This window comes from Pterocles gutturalis, unplaced genomic scaffold, assembly GCF_000699245.1.
Source record: "Pterocles gutturalis isolate BGI_N339 unplaced genomic scaffold, ASM69924v1 scaffold30, whole genome shotgun sequence".
Taxonomy (NCBI): Eukaryota; Metazoa; Chordata; class Aves; order Pterocliformes; family Pteroclidae; genus Pterocles; species Pterocles gutturalis.
In genome coordinates this window covers 12,590-34,137 of record NW_010145458.1, presented here as the reverse complement: position 1 = coordinate 34,137, position 21,548 = coordinate 12,590, and the positions used below count along the sequence as shown (strand labels likewise).

The 21,548-nt window shown below is 39.9% G+C and overlaps 1 protein-coding gene across 1 annotated transcript in view; it reads right to left on the bottom strand.

The window, feature by feature from the left end:
- Positions 1 to 718: 718 nt before the first annotated feature.
- The window catches only part of LOC104470444 (transcription initiation factor TFIID subunit 1-like), a 33,317-nt gene continuing 12,487 nt past the window's right edge, over positions 719 to 21,548 (bottom strand). Inside the window, exons 15-39 of the mRNA XM_010085372.1 lie at positions 20,485 to 20,685; positions 19,484 to 19,625; positions 18,643 to 18,773; positions 17,980 to 18,060; positions 17,450 to 17,599; positions 17,169 to 17,288; positions 16,814 to 16,989; positions 15,831 to 16,072; positions 14,220 to 14,433; positions 13,758 to 13,923; positions 13,379 to 13,590; positions 13,061 to 13,169; positions 12,756 to 12,854; positions 11,865 to 12,042; positions 10,415 to 10,482; positions 9,908 to 10,030; positions 8,673 to 8,765; positions 8,513 to 8,597; positions 7,903 to 7,970; positions 7,705 to 7,821; positions 4,793 to 4,918; positions 3,410 to 3,508; positions 2,983 to 3,133; positions 2,043 to 2,220; positions 719 to 935 (exon numbers count right to left, since the gene is read on the bottom strand). Of these exons, the coding sequence (XP_010083674.1) occupies positions 719 to 935; positions 2,043 to 2,220; positions 2,983 to 3,133; positions 3,410 to 3,508; positions 4,793 to 4,918; positions 7,705 to 7,821; positions 7,903 to 7,970; positions 8,513 to 8,597; positions 8,673 to 8,765; positions 9,908 to 10,030; positions 10,415 to 10,482; positions 11,865 to 12,042; positions 12,756 to 12,854; positions 13,061 to 13,169; positions 13,379 to 13,590; positions 13,758 to 13,923; positions 14,220 to 14,433; positions 15,831 to 16,072; positions 16,814 to 16,989; positions 17,169 to 17,288; positions 17,450 to 17,599; positions 17,980 to 18,060; positions 18,643 to 18,773; positions 19,484 to 19,625; positions 20,485 to 20,685 (3,546 nt within the window). The remainder of the gene's footprint in view (positions 936 to 2,042; positions 2,221 to 2,982; positions 3,134 to 3,409; positions 3,509 to 4,792; positions 4,919 to 7,704; positions 7,822 to 7,902; positions 7,971 to 8,512; positions 8,598 to 8,672; positions 8,766 to 9,907; positions 10,031 to 10,414; positions 10,483 to 11,864; positions 12,043 to 12,755; positions 12,855 to 13,060; positions 13,170 to 13,378; positions 13,591 to 13,757; positions 13,924 to 14,219; positions 14,434 to 15,830; positions 16,073 to 16,813; positions 16,990 to 17,168; positions 17,289 to 17,449; positions 17,600 to 17,979; positions 18,061 to 18,642; positions 18,774 to 19,483; positions 19,626 to 20,484; positions 20,686 to 21,548) is intronic.

The following is a 21,548-nucleotide window of genomic DNA, read 5'->3' as shown; positions in this document are numbered from 1 at the left end:
TGTAACGCTTCTCGAGCTCTGTTGACATGAGCGCCGCGGGCAGCAGAGCAGAACCTCCTCCCGACCCTCAGGGCGTGCACGTGTTTTCCAGGTGACTGACAATGAGGCACGTCCTGTGAGCATCGACCCTTCCTTGGGAGACTTCGTTCCTGAGACGCAGTTGAGCAAATTCTGGTTTCTGGGACTAATTTCAACTTAAGTAAACAACAGCCCTTATTTTTTTTTTTTTTTTAAAGTATTCAGAGTAGTTCGTCAGTTATCAAAACCAGTCTGGGTTGAAGTTTCAGACGCTGCATTCACGCTGTGCTCCCGGAGAAAAACCTCCCCTTTATGACATGAAAACTGGTTTATAGTTGTGTATGAAGAGCAGGTATTTTATTCTGAGCATTTTTTTTTCCCTGACAGACATGCACGTGTCCAAGAGCGCCGTATTTACGAGAAAATCTTCGGTCTTTATAGACGTCAAGTAACAAACCACACAAATCCTCTGGATTCTGGAACTAGTACAGGGATCAACAACCAAAAACTTCATCAGGGCACGCTTGTCTAACGCTTGTTTTTCACCATTTACTCAATCACATAACAGATTAAAATATTACATTAAAAAAATGTACTTCTAACACAGTCCACAGGACACTATTCCTTATACTGAAGTAGGACAAGAAAAATTCAGGAGCCAAGAGTGACCCAGGATGACCATCATCTCAAGAAACGGCGTTTATTCATCTGAGTCCAGGTCACTGTCTCCTGCAATGGAATGAAAGTCCTCGCTGTCTTCCTCATCCTCAGACAAATGGACCTGACTCAATACACTGGGCCCACAGCGCTGCTGTTCTTCCTCTTCCTCCTCTTCTGAGATCTCATACCCGCCAATGCTGCTGAAGCTGGTATCTCTTGTGTTGGATTTTGGGTCCGGTTCTTCATAGCTGCCATAACTAGAAGAAAGAAGATGCTCTTACCATACCATCATTTCAAATCAGCTGCTGATATCAACAATTCTGTATCTAACTCCTGTAAAAGGTCCCTGCCTTGAAGTCCTTGGGGAACACTCAGAACCACTGTGCACTTCAATTCTGTCAATGGCCAGCTTTATAAAATAAAATAAAAAACCAAAAAACAGTTCTCCTGATGCAACAATTTTCTACCTCATCCCACTGATATATTCAGGGCAGGAAAAAGAGATTGCTCCAACACTTTCCATCTGTCACCTTTACTGCAGCCAGGAAGGCAGACAGCCCATTCTCATTGTCTTCTCTAGCATTTTCTGCTGACTATTGTCATGGTACAGAGCTGGACCAGCCATTTGCCTGAATCAGCATAGCTACCTGTATGATAATTTATCAGGCAAATATCAATAATAGCATTAAGGGACTAAATTCCACAAGTAGAAAAAAAGCAGAGAATCTAATGGTAATACTTTACAGAACGGCCAGAGAAGGAAGAGAACATCAGTATTCTTTGAAGTGAATGCAAAAAAATAAAGCCAATAGTGCTGTACTTGTAATTTTCTAATAATGGAGCTCCTTCCAAAATACAGAATATGCATATTCCTATGCTTTTGGACTTCAACTAAGCAGCTTCCTTTCACATAAGGAAATGCTTATTCTTAGGGAAAAAAAAAAAAAAAAACAACAACAAAAAAAACCCCAAAACCAAAAACAAAACACATGAAGTTAATCAGCTAAATCATCTGTTAACTTCAAAGGCATCTTGTAGTTTCTGAGATGACCTATAAAATCCTTTATTTGTCCGGCCTTCAAAAACCACTCTGTACAGGAAATCATCTAACCTACAAGAAAGAACATTTTTTGAATTTAACTAACATTTTTATTAATGAAAATCTTAACAGCAAAACCAAATTTCTCTCGACAAGAAGTAAATTGCAATTATGGTAATTATGGTTGCAACACTAAAAACAGTGACAAAATAACTTAAAATAATGAGATATTCTTCAGCTTTTTATGATAAACACTTTGGAAATCTTTAAGAGAAGAGATTGTGTTTTGAAGAATTATTTTAACAAGATTCTCAGCTTTAATTACCTGATATTACTGTCCTCCATAACATGAGATGTCTCCCCACCATCTCCTTCGTAAGACATCATGCTTTCTTCATTGTCCATGCCCATTCTTGTGTTCTCTTGAAGAACATGAGGTTGTTTAGGTCTCACTGCATTGGGCTCCACATCTGAGTCACTGCCACTCTCACTCAGTTGGATAGCTGTGTAATAAATCAACATTTGGTCACAAATCAACCATTTTTTTTTGTCAGTTACATACCCACTGTCTTTGTTTAAAGGTTACAATATTGACTGTAAGGAATGTATACAAAATAGTGTCTCCACAAGGCAGCAGAAAGCCTATCTGGGAGGTGATGCCACTGACTGAGTACCCAATTCTGATGTTGTTCCAAAGCAATTTCATTACCACCATTACTCAAAAAGGCTTTAAATGCTTGTCTGCTCTAAATAATTCAGCCCTTCCTCCCCCCCCTAGTAATTTTCAGAAGCCATTGCTAAATACCACTATCAGCTTTTCTGCACGGCAATTTGTTTAGTAAAACTGGGAAACAATCTGAAGAACCTCCAGACACCTCTTCCAGTTCTTGATAACATTGACCACACTGTTTCATATCAAAATACATGTGCTTTTACTAAACTGCCCATTCCTGGCTCTGCACACCAAATCATAGTCCCAGTCTTTTCAGAACCATTTGCAGTTTCACTTTATGAAATACAATTGACCAGATCTTAACTCTGCTTTCTTCTGTGCCCATATGTACAGCACTCCTATTCCACTTTGTTTGCAGTTCCATTTATGTTCATCCAGTTTTCTTATCTTGCCCTTTGGTCTCTCTTTCACCACTAGACCACCTGGCCACATATCCCAATTATGCTCTATGCTCTCTACTGCATGTTTTTGTGATGGAAGCATGGGTGAACAACCAGTTCCTATTCAACCTTTTATAAAAAAGGACACCTACATGAGAAAGGATTATCTCCCTCTTCATCACTCCCATCATCATCATCCTCTCCATCCGACATGAGCAAATCTTCATAGAGTACACTGGCCTGGGGCTGCTGGGCTGATCCTTCTTCTTCATCAGCAAGGTCACCATCTGCATCTTCAACTTCCTAGGTCATACAGAACAGGGATAATGAAGATCAAACAACGTATAAACTACTGCTGCCATTTCCAGCATATGCCCATCACACTGTTCATTCTGAAGTATTTACTCATTTTGTAACGCTAACAATTTAAAAATTACATTTAAGAGTCTAGCTATTCTATGAAATCTGCTGTCTTTCCAGGTGGCAGACACAGCAGAACACTTATACGATGGAGACTTCTACCACAAGTATGCAAGTCAACACATAGACTGTCGCTGTGATTTCTGTAAATATACTCACTGGAGCTGGAGTCTTGGGTTTCCCATCATCATCCTCATCAAACCCTTCAATATCTACGTCAGAGTCTTCCTCGCCCAGCCTACCTCGTCCCTGGCGCATCTGAATGGGGAACACAAATAGCAATGCCATTGAGGAAGGCACTACTGGACATAAACCAAAGGGTATGACTGACATCTGGCCACAATGATGGATGCAGGAGTATGGGTTGGGGAGGAGTGGGGCAAGACAAAAAGAAAAATAGATGTATATCACTCTCAGTGCAATGATCCTTTCTCCCTTTATTCCAAGATCAGAGAGCATACAGTCTCCACACGCTTTTATCCTGATGTGCTCATCCTTGAAAAGGGAATCTCCAGCCTTACAGCACCAGTTCTTTGTTCTGCTGAACACCACTAGATTTTAAAAAGTGCTTATTTTCACAAAATATTTTAAAAGCAGACAGCAGTTTCCAACAAATCTTCTCCTGCTCTTGTCTCTCCTGTTCTTCCCTCAGTCACCAGGAGTCCAAGGTGGAGCTGACATGCAGATTCTGTCCCAAAGACTATAAATTGAAAGTCTATAGAAAGCTTGAAGATTTCCAAATCTAGAAGGCATTCTCAAAGCTACAGACAGCAACAATACCAGATGGAACTATTCATATTCAATCTCTGTTTGTCTGGATTGCTCAGAATAGCTCTCATTAGTCTTTCTGGTACCACCTTCAGTCTCACCGCCCTCCTCACCTTCTTTCTCCTGGTAATTTTTTTTTCATGGTCATATTACTGTATGTCCTTCTGCTATTCCCTTTCCTCCAACAATTTTTTTTTTGTTTAATACAGAATAAAGACTAAGAAAAAAATATTCAGTGGTTACTGTAACAAGTTCATTTATAATTATTTAATACCTTTAACCTGTCTGCTTTTTTTTCCAACTATAAGGTATCTACAGCTCTCTCCTAGGCGTTTGTACAGCTTCTAGTCATCACTGTATGCAGTGATAATGATCTAATTATCATCTTCAAAATCTGTAGAATATACTTCACCATTTCCCTATTCAGAATCAACAAGGGATTGCATATTAGCCCTTTGTAGCATGAGTCACCAGGTTTCTGCTCCCAGAAGTAGTGAAGCAAACAAATATCTGGCCTTAAGCAGATTCTTTTGCAGCTTTTGATTCTCTATTCTTTGTTTCACAGTGTTTCAATTCCCCGTGCTCTTCAAATTTTTCCTTTTCCCTCAGAGCAGTCAAAATGAAAGAAATTGCGTAAGTTTTGAAATGGATTCCTTTCTCTGCTTGGGAAACCTGCTGATAGTCACGTGTTTCCTACAAAGTAATTGCCTCCTTTCAGTAATTTGCTTATACAACCCAACTCTGCAACCACATGAAAAAATTGAGGATTCTGACCTGAGTTCCTCGCTTCTCTGGGGCAGTGATGAGAGTGTCCATAGCAGACAAATTGCTTTCATCTTGATAGACTGAAGCGTCATGTGACATACTGAGGGAAGTGTTGGTATCATACAAATCAGGTGGCTAAAGTATATGTGGAAACAGGAGACATAACATTCTCAGGCACTGAACTGAGACTCGAACAGTATCTTGAGACGCAAGACTGGGATTTCAGGACCAAATGCAACATGTATTTTTTTGGCATGGTCTTTATATTATTAAACACTGTTTAATCAAAATAAGCTATTTATTCTTAAAGAACAAACATGGTATGGCTCACAACCTCAGGTTTGAAGTGTGCCAAACAGCAGGTTTTAAAATAGAAGTCAGTACTTCTATGCAGTGCAGTCCTGCAGAGGCCAGAATCATAAATGGACTCCAAAAGGATTAGATAGCTTTACAGAGAAGAGGCCCCTCTGCAGCTCATAAATACAATGGTGCAGGTGCAACACCAGTGTAAGGTGCCTGAACAGCCACCTGACATAAGCAGAGAGGTTTCACTTTAAAACGGACCACTGAATGTTTGCCTCCACTTATTCTGGTCCCTGCCAGAGACAGAATACTTGACTACATCAACCTTTGGTTTGACTCAGCACGGCCCTTTTAATTTCCATTCCTACAGTGGAAACGGTGTTGCAACCAAAATGCTGCTATCAGAACTGGAAAAAGTCTATCACATATGAAAGAGAATTGATTGAATGTCAAAACCTTCCTATGTAAATCACTCCCTCAAGAGTCCCTAAAGCTGACAAAAGCAAGAAAAAAAAGCCAATCTGTAGTTTGCATGCCCTCTGACCTCTGAACAGTTAATGAGGAACTACAGATTAGGATTTTGGTAAATGCTGTTGTAGTACACAGTTTATAATATCATGACAATCATGAAAGTGTTAACAGCAGCAGCAATACCATTTAAATTAGGCAAAACAGCCTTCCTGAGAATTTAAACAGACATGTAAACCACAGACAACTCTCTACTTGCTTTATTTGCTTTTTATATCCTCCTGGAGTCCAACTCCTGAAGACACATATGGGGAGATAAATATGAGTCATCACAACTGCATTTGAAATGAAGTGACCTAAAGCAAAGCAACCATCACCAGAACTGCCATCTGTGACAAGTTTGGGAAGTGGGAGAGTACCTCCAGCCAAGAAGCAGAGGGAAAGGGTGACTTTCAGATAACAAGTTCAAGGGAGAAGCTCACGAAGCTCTCTCCTTTAGCACACACACAGAAAGAGCAGACAGCTAACACAGTACACTGTTCAGGCCTCTTTTCCTCTCTCTGGATCACCAACTTGGAAAAAAATCAGAACAGGTAATACTGTTCTTGAGAAGGAAACCATCAGACAGAAGAATGACATTTTTGTCCCTCATTCTCTGAGGTACATGTAATCTTCCTTGAAATGTGTCAACAGTTTCAACAACTTCTCTCCAAAGACTCCCTTGCAGCCTGACACTTCCCATTGCCAGAAAGGTCTTTTTCCAGGATACTCAGTATTCCCACCCCATTGAATTCAGTCATCATTCCTAGCAAGTTCTTTCTTAGCTTCCTGAAATGCTACATTTTGGGCTTTTTTTTGTGGGAAAAGATGGATGAAGGATGATAAATACTGCCACCAAAACTGTTTGTAGCCTGCTATCCTGTCTCCAGCCATATAATCTTTGTATATTTATTGCCTAAACAAATTTTAAACTAATTTTTCACTTAAAAATAATCTCTATAAGATCTTGAATTTTTCCTGAACTTCAAGTCCCTCTTTTCTGCTCTGACTTTACTAAAATTAAATGCAACTTTCCAGATGTAACCACACCGGACTTGCACAGAATAGCAAAAATATTCTTCTACAGTTAGGATGAACAACTGCAAAGAGAGCTTTGCTCTGTCTTCCTATACTGGGTATGCAACATTTGAATTTTGATCATTCAGTTATTACCAGAGAGATCTTTCCCAAGGCTTATGAACGTCAACAGTTTTTCCAAATAAACAAAAGGCATACCTCAGACACTAGGATGACATTCCCTGAACCATTACTTAACTTACTGGGCAAATTCCAAAGGCAATTTTATTTTTCAGGCATGAACTTATCATTCCTGGTGAAAATTTTTTACTGATGTTTTTAAAAACAACAAAACAGCCCAAGGCAAGAAGCAGCATTTAAAAAAAAAAAGTCTAAATAGCTTATGAAACTTTACCAAACTGTAAACACTGAAAAAGGAGTCTGTCATACAATCTGCAGTATAAATTATGCTTCCAACTTGGTCTATAATACATATAAAATAACTGACACACATAACTGTCTGCTATAAAATACTAATGAAGAGTAAGAAATGTTATTTCCATTAGAACAAAAATAAAGAAATGTAAAGAATCCCACCAAAGAATGCAGGATGAGTCATACTTTGCTGACCATATCAGGCAGTTTTTTTGCTCATAGCAATAAGCCTCTTCAATAATACCCCCACCAAACAGCTCTCTGGATTCTTCTCAGCGCTACAGTATTGGTGTATTTTCCTCATGTTCTCCTTCCATTTTCACTGCTTGCCTTCTGAGGGTTTCTAACTTGCAGAGTCTTTGAATCTCCAGCCTACACTCAGTTTTACATGACTGTACAATACAGTTCATCTTGAGACCAGTTTTGCAAGTTGCTTGGGAAATACCTTCTTTGTCTTAGGTGTCTCACTCTCTGAAGCACCAACTGCTTCTTATATTTATCCTTAAAAATAGCTATTAGCACACCATCCAACCAGATACTCTGCTAAAAGACAAACTGCAGACTGATGGAGAATAGTAAACAAAGAGGGACCTCTAGATCAAACATCCAGGACACTGAAACTGAAAGAAAGGACATGAAAACTTTGCTTGGTCACTTGCCTGTGGAGTGTAGGGACCAGGAGTCATAGGATCAAGACTCTCCAGATCTGCCTCCTCTAGTGCTGCTTCCTTAGCAGTAGAGATATCTCTCTCAAGTTGAGTCAGGTGCTCATCGTACTAAAAACAAAGCAGCTTGCTAAGGTTGCAGAACAGAAAATCCAAACATACAAAAATATTACAGTAGAGTTGTCCCCATACCTCAGCTAAAGTTTGGTAACAGATGTTTACAATCTCCTGGGCTGTTTTTGTGTACTGACTGTCTGGCCCTGTAAGAAAGTAGGAAACAAATCTCTTCATGGATACTGACATTTGCTCAGTTCCAGCTGCTGAGACAGAAAGACTGGTTTTGGTTACACAGCTCTCATGACACAGGTCCCTAAATCCCAACACCTTCTGATCTAAAGAGAAATATAAAGCAGGGTTCACATTCAGCTAACCAATAACAACCAGTTAACAAGTGCAACCAGTTTAGTTTGTTCCAGCATTAAAAATATTATTTAGGAGATAAGAAGGTTGTACCTTGTCAATCTCAAGGAAGTTCCCAGAAACAAACCACTGAAGCAGAGATGTGTACTGAACAAGTAGAAAATCCTCCCCAAATGTAACTGCCCCATTCTGCACAAGATGGTAAATAAAGCACCACGTCACAGTGAAAACATCACTGCACTGTTTAAGCATTAGCAGGAAAGGAAAGCAACAATCAAGTTCAGGATTCACAGCTTCAGACTTTGACAGCACTACAGAACAGGTGCCCAGATGTATTAATTTAAGTACAGAAGGCAGCTGAAGTCTTATTTTCACCACCTACCATTGTACTTAATGCTGTTGGCAAGGATGAGGTTAACATCATCCAGGAAAGTCTCTCTGTTCTGGTATTTGTGTTTGGAGATATTCTGGAAGAGATTGTCACCCAGTAAGTCATCAAGTCTAAACATCTCTCAAGTGGCTGCTCAGTTCAAGCTACAAACCTTGCGGATAGTCTCCAGATCCATTGGATTAGCAATCACCTTGTAATAATCAGGAACAAACTTCTTGTTAACTGGATGATGAAATGGCCAAGACTGAAAGAAAGAAAACAGACAAGTTTAAAAAGCTTCTACATGGAATTTTTTACAGTTTGAGCTACGAATTTCATAAAGTCTCCAGAACTGCTTAACAATTAATATGTATGGGAAGTATTGTTCACACGGCATCTTGAATCCAATCATTTAGCTTCAGGAGGGACACAGAAAAAAAGATCTACCAGATGGATCTTTAACTAGCTATGTTGATACCTGCTTGACAGTAGGAATGTGTAATATAAAATAATAATCATACAAAGGACTTTTCTATTTAATATCGTTTCCTCTACAACATAACTGCAGTGTCCAGCAAGAACACTTATGTACAATATGGAAAGAATATAAACCTAGGTCTGATCTCACAACTGTGTATATATATACACCAGTTTAACAGTTCATCATGGTGTGGTGGCATAGAAGAACTCTAAAATCTGTTTCAAAACATCAGAAATGAGAACTTGGTGACAACAGAGAATGGAACCAACAAAGTTTTTAAACTGGACAGGCATTAAGCCCTCTCTTATTCAGTCTAACTATTACAGACTCTTGTTCGTTATTCCATTCAGACACAATACACATTACAGATGAGTGACACCGAAGTCTTTACCTGTGTAGTTTTATTTGTTAAGCTTAAGGGTTTGGGTTGGGTTTTTTTTTAATATTAATGAACTAGTGCAACACTGCATAAACCTGGTCAATTAGACATCAGCTTGTATTTCATTTGCACCTGAAAACTGTACCTTTGCAGAGTGCTTTGAGATCTACCAAAGTAAGAGCTATAAGCAGCAGGAAATTAGCATATTTTATAATGATCATGCTTAATGCAAATCAGTGACTTCATGCTAATGGGAAGTTGAAACAGGCACTATTCAGGAGTGAGAGCAGCAGGAAAAAAAACTGGAACCCAGCCTTCACTTCTGAACCTTTGCTCCAGTGAAGAAGGTGAGTACAGGTGTGTCTGTGCCAGTCAGAAAATCACATGCCAGCTCCCTGACAGAGCACTCCTTCTTTTTTTTTTTTTTTTTTTTGCCAGTGCACTAACAACCACAATGTAAAAACACAGCCACAGGACTATAATCAGCATATTTTGCACGTAACACACACACACACACACACACACTCTCTCCACTCAAGCTACATACATCTGGAACTGCCATCATCTTTTGAGTGACAATGTTATCCAAAATGAAGGAAAAGGCCACTTGATCATCATCATCCAGGAGGGGATTAATTGCTTTTTCTAATCGAGCCAGTTTATCTTCCTTCTGCAATAAAAGTAAGGAACATCAGTGCTGACCCTAGATTAAAAACTGTTGATATCAGGATACTCTATCCCAAATCCCAAAGAGACTCCTATTCACCTTCTTCTGAAGACACTTGTAAATAAGGAGGGATAAGAGCCTAGATATAAGGCTACATACAAGATAAAGTAACTGGAGTAACAAATGAGCATCTGTTTTTTGAGAAAGACACTAATATGAACTGTAAAAATTCAAAGACAACCCCGGGGTGGGGGGAGGAGTTGCCTTATTCTTCTCTCCTTAAACCCCTGTGTTTTGCCTACTCAGGTCCTCTGTCTTCAAACCCCTCAACCATCCCTAACCATCCCTCCCTCTCCCCTCTTATCACAACTCATTCACAAGACTTGCCTCTTTTAGCTTTTCATCACACAGGTCCAGCATGGACTGAGATATCTGTGTCAGTGAGTGCTTTGGCCCTGCAAACACACAACAAGTACAGTGATATACTCCAGACTCATTAAAAAGGCCAATTATGTCACAATATGAATTAATCCTTACTCCTAAAGCATCACTGATCGTATTTCTAGCACAGTTGGTGGTATATTCTCAACACACACAATTACTAAAGTTTAGTATGGATTTTATATAAGAAAAGGCTCTTTGTAGCAAATATTCACGCTTCTGGTATACATTCTATTAAGGAAAACCCTATGGGAAAGCAGCTGTGCCTGTGGAAGACTGGCCTTTAAGCCCTACACCTTTGCCAAACCTTCAGAGTATATGAAATTTCTTTTCCTAAATCCAGACAGTGAAGCAGAACTGCTAAGGAAGGCAAGATGTGACATTTAAGGAATTTTTTAGGAATATTTAAGGAATATTCAGAGAACCACAAATTTAAATAATTTCATGATTCCTCAGACATGGAAACAAGTATTTGCAACAGAACTATGAAAAAATATCATTTATTAGGATAAAACAGGGATTTAGCTGTCAAAATAACAAAGGAAAGAGTAAAGGCAAAAAACAGTGCTGTCAGTGTCACCCCGAATGCTGTGCAGCCCAGAGAGACTCAATGCAGCTGGAAGTTTTTTCACCTGACAAATGAATACTTTTTGGAAAAAGACCTTTCTATCAGAGGTCAGAAAACAGCTGACCTATAGTTGCTCACTGAATCAGCACTTTTCCCCAGCAGATGCATACTCTATTGCAGAATCTAGGCTTTTGGTTTTTTAAACTAGCGTTCTGACCTCCCCAAATGGGGAAAAATCTATTGCCACTAAGAACGAAAATATGCAAAATCATTAAACTCTACTCAAAGCTGCATGCTCCAAGACAATGGCTTCAAAAGGTGTGAACTATTTCCATTAGCATAGAAAGATTCATTCACCAAAGCACAATCCTGAGGAAATAAGTTCACAAGTATCTCCCCACCAATCCATGCCTGAAAACAAAAGGACACTCATAATGTAATCTACTGAAAACAATGTTTTGCTTAGCTTCACCCTATATGAAGGGCATATGCAGGACTTTGCTTCAGTGCGTTTTGACTTTATATATGCACCAGTGTCTTCAGTCATTGATAGGTCCCTAATTGCACTGCAGTTACTACATCAGAGTCATCATTTACGTATTGTTAAATGCTAGGATCTGCTTCTTTCTTATTTTTGAATTATCTCATTAACATAAACAGAGTCTATCAGGTATATGTGGAAAAACATACGTTTATTGTTTCCATCTGACTGTAAATTTATTCTGCTTCCCTGTTGCTTTTGTTATTTCTAGAAGTAAAAGTCCAACACCTCATACACATACAAGGTATTAGCAGAAACACAGTTTCCCTGCACTGTTAATAGCCTACCATTGTACGTCGCACTGTTCTTAACAATTAGTTCCAGATGTTCTCTGAACTCTTCTCGGGACGGGTACTGCCGCTTACGAACATTTTCACGCAGAGTCTGTAAATCCATGGGCCGAGTAATAATCTTATAATAATCTTTGACAACTTTTGGATTTACAGGTGTATGAAAGGGGTATGTCTGAGGATGAAAAGAAAAAAAAGAATGCTTGTTAACACAGTACTGGCACAGCTAATCTCAGTTTAACCTCCACAGCTGAATAGGCACTAATGTATCAAACCTTTACACAGTCAGCTCCTTAACTACATCAGGGAAAATATGATAAGCTCAGGCCCATGGTGGCTATCACTTTCTTTGATATGATTATAAGAAGAATGATTATAAGAAGAAAAATCTCACAAAGATTTCTCAGAGGGTATTTTTGGTTATGGAGCACAAAAGTCAAGAAACTGAACTTTAAAATCTCATTTCAAGTCAAATCTTCCATTTAATCTTTTGATTTCACAAGTTTCTGGTAAAATCTGGTCAGAAACAGTGAAGTACACAATTTTCTCCAGTGCCACATACATAAAGTATTCCACATTGCTACATCAAGTGTTATGCATCTTTTTCTGGTTTTGTTGAAAAAAAATTACATCCCAGGCTTTGAATATGTATCTAAACAGAACTATTCCACATTATTTTCTGCTATGGATGTTTTCATCTCAATAAGATTCTAAGCTGAGGTAACTTATGAAATAATGCACACCAACTGTATGCAGGGCAAGGGGGGAACGGAGTGGCACACCAGTCATCTGACAAAAGCCTAGCCTAATTTTGGCATCTACAAAATATAACCTACTTCAGCTATATTGCTTAAGATGCAGGTTTTTGGCCTCATAGCTTAAACTTACATTAGGAAGATCCCTTATGTCATTGATTATGCCCTCCAAGATGGATGACAGTGTCACCATGGGATCTGTTCGCCGTCGGTGGATGGATTTATGAGGACGCTAAAGAAATCAGAGGCAGAAAAATTAAGTCAGTTCCAAGATGCAAAATATTTACTCACAGAAATCCTAGGCAATTTAGTTTATTAATTTACTGGGCAGGTGTCTGTGTTGCATGCAGAGGATGCACAGGAGTAGCAAAGAAACTGGCCAGTTGGTACAAACAGAAATAGAGATGCTGCAATGAGCTCAGTAACACCTTCACTCACATTCAGATAATCACAGTGAATGGTTGTCCCTACTCGCCGCTTCTTCTTTGGAGGAAGCTGTTGTTTAGGAAACTTCAGGACCAGCGATTTCCTGCGAACCTCATCCGCACTAGGTAAAACAAAAAAGCATAACACTTTCTCCAGCCCTCTTGTGAATCAAGACCATTGGCTTTGGTCCCATCTGCCATAGTAACAAATACACAATCAAAAAACTGTTGTGATGGTCTATGTAAAGGCCTCTCACCTTATTCCTGTGATTAATATACATATGAGTATTCTGCACTCAGTTCTGAATTGTAGCTCTGCTTGTTCCCTTACCTCTCAATCAGTTGTTTTCCCAGGACAATTTTTGTTCCTTCTACTTTGATGAGTTCCTCATTATCATTATGAATGACTGTTTTTTCCAGCTCTTCCTCCTGTTCCTCTGTCATTGCAACAGGATTAGAAGGTGGGGCATTTGTTTGGTAGTAAAGAGGGCAGAACTTATTAGTCCTCATATGACCAATTGCACCACATGCTCCACACTTTAACTGGAACAATGTAAGAAAGATGACAGATCAGAATTCATACACAGGCTCCAGTTTAAAGGCAAAGTATAATTAAACTGCCCTAGTCAGCCCTTTAGTACATCACTAAAACAGAAAACTTCTCCAACACCCAAGACCTGTTAGCATGCTTTACATATGGATATGCTTACTTTCAAGTCTGGGCGCTCTTTCATTTTCTTGGGCTTCTTTTCTGGAGGGCCCTTGAGCTTCTCTTTTTCTTGGTTCCTTTTTAACCGCCGTAATTGCTCCTGGATCCTGCGCCGCTCCTTCCGCATTTCCTCACGGTGCTGCTCATCAAATAGAGCAAACTTTCGTCTGGGAGGAAAAAAACAATCAAAACACACAAGATTTTCACCTGAGTTGATGATTTACCAGGTACTCTTCTGCCAGGTCAATCACTGCACAAAATTCATAATACCCTCCAAATGGACAGCCATTTAATCTCTCTCTCTATACACAATTACCATGTCAGGCTTCTACACTCAATTCTACATTTCTTCATACTGCCAACAGAATGAAAGTCTACAGGCAAAGTTAAAAAGGAAAAAAAAAAAAAAAAAAAAAAAAAAAAAAAAAAAAAAAAAAAAAAGAAAAAATCATATTGGTCTTACATGAACTCTTCATCCTTAGTAGTCCGTATTCGGCAATAGGCATCAATAACAGCAGGCTTCCGAACCGTCTCACACCTCACATATTCTTTCCCATCTTCATCTCTAAATGTGCGATAAATTTTCAGACGGCGGCCAGTGGCAGAGGAATTAAGGCTGGTTACAGAGGCAGTGTCATCATCTTTGTGAGAGTTTGCTGATGCTCCTGAAGCTGATGCTAAAAGAGTGGGTTTTACTTAATTTCTTTCATACTGTAGAAACGTCATTGTTTGAATACAGCAGATAGTTCTGGCTTAAAAACTTCCAAGACACAAATTCAGGAAAACCTGAACTGAATACAGCAGATAGTTCTGGCTTAAAAATTTCCAAGACACAAATTCAGGAAAACCTAAATAATAGAAGTCTTTCCCTTGCTTGTTCATGTTCTCTTATCATGACATGTATCAATCTGAAACAAAGGTAAACTACTGAATTACTTGCAGGGATTATCCATTCACAGCTACAGTCAACAAGGACCTGTAGGTGCCTAAGTGCAACCTATAAGGCAACTGCAACATGGCTCTGCAGATTGCTTTTGATCAAATTTGATTTTTTTGATCAGTGGTGTTGATCATAGGTATGGAGATCTGGCAGAAACTAAAGGCCAACAATTACCCAGTTCTCCAACTAGTGTTACAACCAGGGAACTAGCCTTGCCTCATGCGACCACAGAATCCACCCAGTTCTCCAACTAGTGTTACAACCAGTGAACCAGCCTTGCCTCATGCGACCACAGAATCTTTCCAGCACCATCCATCACTTTGTTTGAGAGATTTTGTTCAAAATAACACTGGATATCTTTTCATAAGGCAACAATAATCGGCAAATCTTCCACATATCCCTTACTAAATTATTCCAGTAATTATTTAATTAGTGATTTATTCCCAATCTGGGTTTCCAACAGCAACAATCATGTTGACCCAGATGCAGCACAGCTCAACTTTGCTCATACACATGCAACAAGCAACAGTGGTCATGAGCACCGTCATACAGACAGAAGTTCATTCACAGGTCGAACGCTTTTACCCGCCAGTTAGTGATGTGTCAAGTTCTCTGTTGGAATGCACTTAAAATAAACATGTGTCCACGAGATCAAAATCTGGCAGCTGCCCAGTTACCTCCCAAACACACAGCTACAGCACACAGTATAACAGACACCGCTATCAGCCTACATATGGTGCTATCTGTTTCACATACATAGCTGTGTTTACACACAAGATCCAATTAAGAGTAGCATAAGCTGGTTGCAGGAACTATTTGTGAACACATCTTGAGAAAACTACCCCCACCCCCCCAAAAAAGGGAAACTTAAGCAGCAAGCAGCAGTGAATATCTAAAGAAGTACCAGAGTAAGTTCTTAGTGCAGAACAGGTAAAGCTCTGGGGTAAAGAAAACACTTTACATGAATTTTCACCCAGTAATTGCTCAGGAGAAGGAAGAAGCCCTAGATAAACAGGTCTATACATTCTCCCTGTAAGGCACACTCTCCTCTGACAGGCCAGATCAGCACACTTTGCAGCCTGACACAATCCTGCATCCCTTCCCAGGCACATTCTGGTGGTTGCAGTTACTTACACAGCCCCTTCTTGTCTCTCCTGTCCTTTTTGCCCCTGTCTTTGTCATTGCCATTGTCTTCTCCCAGAAGCATCCTTTGCAATTCCTTTCGTTCCTGCTCTTCTCTTTCCCGAGAGAGCTGAGAACTAGTTTTCTTGTTCTGTAACATATTCTCAATATTCTTTCCCATCTCTTCAAAGTCACTGTCTTCAGCTGAGCTGCTATCTGTGTCTGTTGACAGGATCTCAGTGGATTCCAGAACCCTGAAACAGGAGGCACCTTGTAAGTCAGTCCCCCCACCCCCCAAAAATCAGCCTGTTACCTTCCCAGAAATACAAAGGTAAAAATGATGGGAAAGTTTGAAAATTAATGTTGCAAATCACTACTACAAGAATAGGCATAATATATTCCCTTCTGTAATCCCCATGTCCAAAAGATCAACTATTCCAAGCCAGTCTTCTCCAACAAGTTGATTTCTTCATCATCAGCAGTACTATATCCCCTCCCCAGTGTCAGGTCTTGAGCCAGAACAAGGAGTAACGCATTAATTCTTCTGTCAGTTCTAAAGAATTGGACATAAAATTGGTAGTTGCTACCCAAGAGAGAATTGCCAAGCTGCTGTTAATGAAGAAAAAAGAAAAAAAGAAAAAAAGAAAAAGAAAGTAAGGAAATAGGGTGGTGAACTACTGATCTGTGGAACAGTGGAACATCTCATACCATTATACATGGCAGACTATGCAACTCATTCTGTCTTTCTGAAAGGTCTACGACAGCAAGACATGAAGGCTAACCCATAAGTTTCTATTAACAGCCAGAGCCCCCTTTTTCCCTTTCTCATTGCTGTATTTTAGAAACCCAACCAGTTGAATCAACATCTACAACATCTATACCACTACGTATCAGTGAGCCCCAGGTATCAGTGAGCCCCAGGCATACACAGTTCTGGACTTCTAAGGTGGGGACAGGGTGGGGTTCAAGGCTGTAAACGTCAGATAAGAACTTACTTATTTTGTAAATCAAAGATGCGCTGACACTCTTCTTTGTATCTCTCCTGATGTTCTGCTACAGAAAACCGAGACCCACGTGCAAATTTGCTCATAGGACCTTCCCCTGAACGAGCCTGCTCTGTAGACATTGTACGTACCACATCAATCACTTCCCACCGGGATAGCTTCTTTATCTGGAAAGAGGAAGACAGACTAGAAATGGCTTTAGTGACATACAACTGAGGTAGCTAACTGTGGATTTCAACTCCTTTCCACACAAGGTCAGAGTAGAAGCGTATATGTCCCTTCCACCATCAGCCGCTGAACCCATTAGTGAAGAGTACTCTGTATCCTGCTCCAGGTTCCTGCTCACCTCCTCTTCCGGCACTCCAAATTTACGCAGAAGCTGTTTGGCATTTTTGAGAGAAAGTCGGCGCAGATCAGCATCTGTCCCAGTCACTGTCTTTTTCACTGGCTGAGGTTCTTTATCATCCTGTTCAGAGGAAGATGCAGCCTATTAATGTCATCACATAATAATCTTTCCTAGGCTAATCTTCTGACATTTTCTCTTCCTGATGCCCCATATTTACTCCATTTCTCCCACATGACTTTCCAGTTATTGCTCTTTGTCCAACCCAACCTTGGGAACTATACCTTCTGCTGAGTTGGCTTGTTTGGAATCTTCACATAAGAAAATCCTTCACCACAACCAGTAGGATCTGCTACACCAGTTACTTCTAGGAGGCACTTGCCCTTCATAGCAGCAATGAAGGCTCGTGTGGTGTTCCACGGAGCTGTGCGCACCTGCCAGCAAGAAGAGAAACATGCCCTAACAATCCTGCTACCGTCAAGGAGAATTCCAAGCTTTTTATTTTGGACTCTTCCAATCATACTGAGAACTTTTCAATTGACATCATGAGGGTGAATTCCACCTGTTGATCCTTCAGCTGCCATGATAAAACCTCTACGAAAAACCAAAGTGCTAGACAACTCACAAAAGGCATTTAAGGCAAAAAAACTAGACCAGAAAGGACCTGGCAAGGATCCCCAAACACAGGTATAAGCTTGGCAGCAGAGCTCCCAGGAAAGTCGCAAGAACATTTGATCTACTGAAGGCCTCGTGCCTCTCCTGCCATGCAGATTTATATACTGGCATGCATGCTCATGCATCGCTCTGACAGTACCTCATCATCAATCTTCATTTGGAAATCTTCTTCATTCTCCTCTTCTGGTGCAAAGAAGGATTTCTCCCCATAACCTGCATCCTGCAGAGAAATATTAGGAAAAAAAGAGAACTAAAGTCTTAAAAAGGTCACTGGAGAGAGAACTAGAAGCTTATTACGAATCTCCAGCGGAGACTTGTCATGCTGAACAGGCACACTTCCACAGACAGCTGTTTGCAAGATTCAGCGTGTCCCACAGTATCAAAGTATCACAGATGTCAAACTGCCCAGTATTTTGACAAACTCCGTAACTAAATACTGAACCCAACTTCAAAAAAATAACCAGTCTCTCTCACAGCCACATACTGGTTACCTTCTGCTGTAGAACTCCAGGTAGAAACATAAGCCCTTTCTCGTACCGTCCCTTTGCTACCTTTGAGCACAGCTAACTCAGTATCTAAATAACAGATGGTAAGAATATAGTGTTTCTCTCTTTAAGAACTTAACTCCCTTTTTAAGCAGCAGAAAACTTAGCAAGTTGCCCAGTAGTTAGGGAACTAATTTGCCTACCTTATAGAAAAACTATCTTTAGTTTTACCTTGCCTCAACATTGACAGAACTGGCACTACACAGAACAGAAGTACTTGTCAGTAACTTGTCTTATAGCCTGCAAGGAGCATTTACCTTCAGTCGCTGCTCAGCCGCAATCATGCTGTAATAAGCACAGCACTGTTCTGGGGACACCATTGCTCTGATCTCTTCCTCTGTCGGCAATCTGAAATCTGGCTTTAAAACCCACCAATTTGAGTCCATCCCTGAAAAACGCACAGATCAAACTCTGAGTAGTTTCCCACAAATCTTGGATGCCATAATAATCCTAACTGTATTTCAAGATTTGGTACCCTGCTGCAATGCTGGCAACAGGAACAAGTATGACAAATCCATGACACTTAGACCACTAAAAAGTACAGGCTTTTTCATTCTGCATTTGTTTAAATTAATGCCCCCTAACTCAGCACCTGTTATATCAGCAAATTCTCATACATTCATGCTCATTCATGCCCCGTGGCTACCCTAAAAAGCTTTGTATTACCACCTGTTTATCATTCTGCATATACAAAAATCAGCACCCAGGCTCTCAGAGCACTATTAGACTCATGAAGATGGGACAAACTTCTACTGGCATGTATTTGCTTGGAAAACGCAACACAGCCATATACAGAGGGAATGGAACGTGTGTGTGTTGGTGTTGTACATTGTTACTTTATAAGTAAATCACTGCCCAACGGGTTATAAAAAAAAATGTCCAATCTGTAGTCATTTCTCACCATCAAGCATATTTGTGCCAAAACAAAGTGCACATTTATAAAAACTGGAACAAAAGAACTATCAGAATACATTTCATCTCTTCAAATAGATGTTTTCAAAAATGGTTTCTCAGGGGGAGATGTTGCCTCCCCCTGCTCTGTTTGGAACGCCAAGAGCACCAAAGAATGGCTGACCATCACATAAAATCTTTAAACACCTGTGCGTTTGAAATCAGCACAAAGCTTTAGCCGCTTTCGGATGCTACTCTCTGAGTGCGAGGGAAAGGCCTTCTTGATATCCTCCATGCGAATTCTCCGAGGACGGTCTCTGCTTTTCCAAAAGAGGCGATAAATAAAAACCTACAAAACAAGACTTGTGATGTCCAAAGAAAGCATACAACAAACCTGCAAAGACACCATAGACAATGCTGTTTCTAGTGACTACTTGAGACTTCCTCCTTAAAACACATTGTTTCTTATGAATTTACTTAGTATCCAAGCCACATGTCTGCTTCAGGTTCAGCTTTTGAGAATGAGATGTGAAAAAAATAGCCTTGAAATTTTGTATGATGACATTAGAAATGTTCATGCTTTTGTACAGAAACTCTGGGAACAGCAAGGATTTTCCTGCTCTGCAAATACCTCAAGTTACAGTTTTGAATTAAACTAACAGTAAACTATTAGACATTTTCTCCAAAATCTAAATTTGGGGATATATTTGAATGGTCACTGACAGTCCCAAAGCTTAACTGCCTCAAAATCTAGGAAATCAACAAAGATCTATCAAGCAACTCTAATTCTGTGCTATTTAATAGGACTGTGATAAAAGCCCTTAACTGCCTCTTAGTAAAACCCATGTAACTGTAATTTTATACAGCATAACCACGTCAAAGCTCATTTTAATTTCTTCAGTTTCCTGCACTTTTATATAATTATCTATTATTTTGGCTAATAAAAAGCCTCTATCATACACTTGTCAGATAGGATGCAAGTAAACAGAAGCAGCATGCTATAATTGTCAGTTAAATGACAACCAAAATGGTCTGTATGGTTAACATCCAGCCCTTGTAGTGCTCCCAAAAGAAAAACAAACAAATAAAAAAGCCCATAGCAAGGCAAGAAGCTTTTCAAATCAAGGCTGTCCACATGAGGCCCATGCCTACACCACGGGCTTTCTCCAAAGACCCCTCAGATCTTCAAACCGTCTCTTATCACATACCTGCAGAAAATCTCTGATATGGGTGTTAGCTCGTTTAGAGTTGGGTCCAGGTACTTCATAAAGTGGGCACTCCTGACCAACTACAAAAATATCCACTAATTCTCGCACGTAATAGCCTTGTCGTGTCCGAATAATGAGGAAATCTGTTTCAGGCATCTTATGTAAATAGATAGGGGCCCGGAAAAGGTTGTTTTCAAATGCCTAATAAGAGAAACAAATCAAAGTTTGAAAGTCATGTTTTGATCAAATTTTTTGTAACTCAGTCTCCAAAAAAAATCTTTAAACCCCCCCCAAAACCAGCCATTCCAATGGTACACCATCATTTATATCATAACATATGCAGATGTGCTGTCAGACCACTCCTTTTTTATGCAGATAATAACCAAGAATGAAGCACGAAAGCATAAGAAAACCAAGAACACATGCTTTGAAGGGCTCTTTGGACTGACCTTTAAGGAGGTACTTTAAAAAGGAACAGAAAGAACACATACACAGAAGAACACTGTAACTATGGAAACCAGCCCAGGACACATGCACAGCCTGGGAATGGGAGAAGGCAACAGAAGCAAGAACTGAAGACTTTGCCCAGGAAAGGAGGTAGTAAGAACCTAACCAGAAAAGCAGAGAGCAGCAGAGTTCAGCATTTAAAGGTGAGAAAGTCTAAACTAGCACCAAGGAGACACTAGGCTAAGGGGAACTGGAAAGACCATCCTCTTCTGTTTTTCTCCACCCGCAGGGCTTCCACAAGCCTTACCCACTGCTAATCTCTCACACTACCTTCATCCACATTGCAAAGCTTTTCCTGAGATGGCCCTGTCCTCACTTCAAGGTCTTAGGAAGTCCTGTTTTACCCATGATTAAGTCATCTTAGGCTTGAACAATTAGCATTGTCAGTTCTGTGATGAATCTCTAATATCAACCTTCACCTTACTTCTTTCCTGTGGTACAGCATGGATAGAATTATTGCTGCAGCAAGAGCAGCTAGCATTAACTGAAATAAATTTATTTTTATATTTATCATGGATTTTGTAACCAGGTGGTCCTTACAACATTCTTAATTCCTC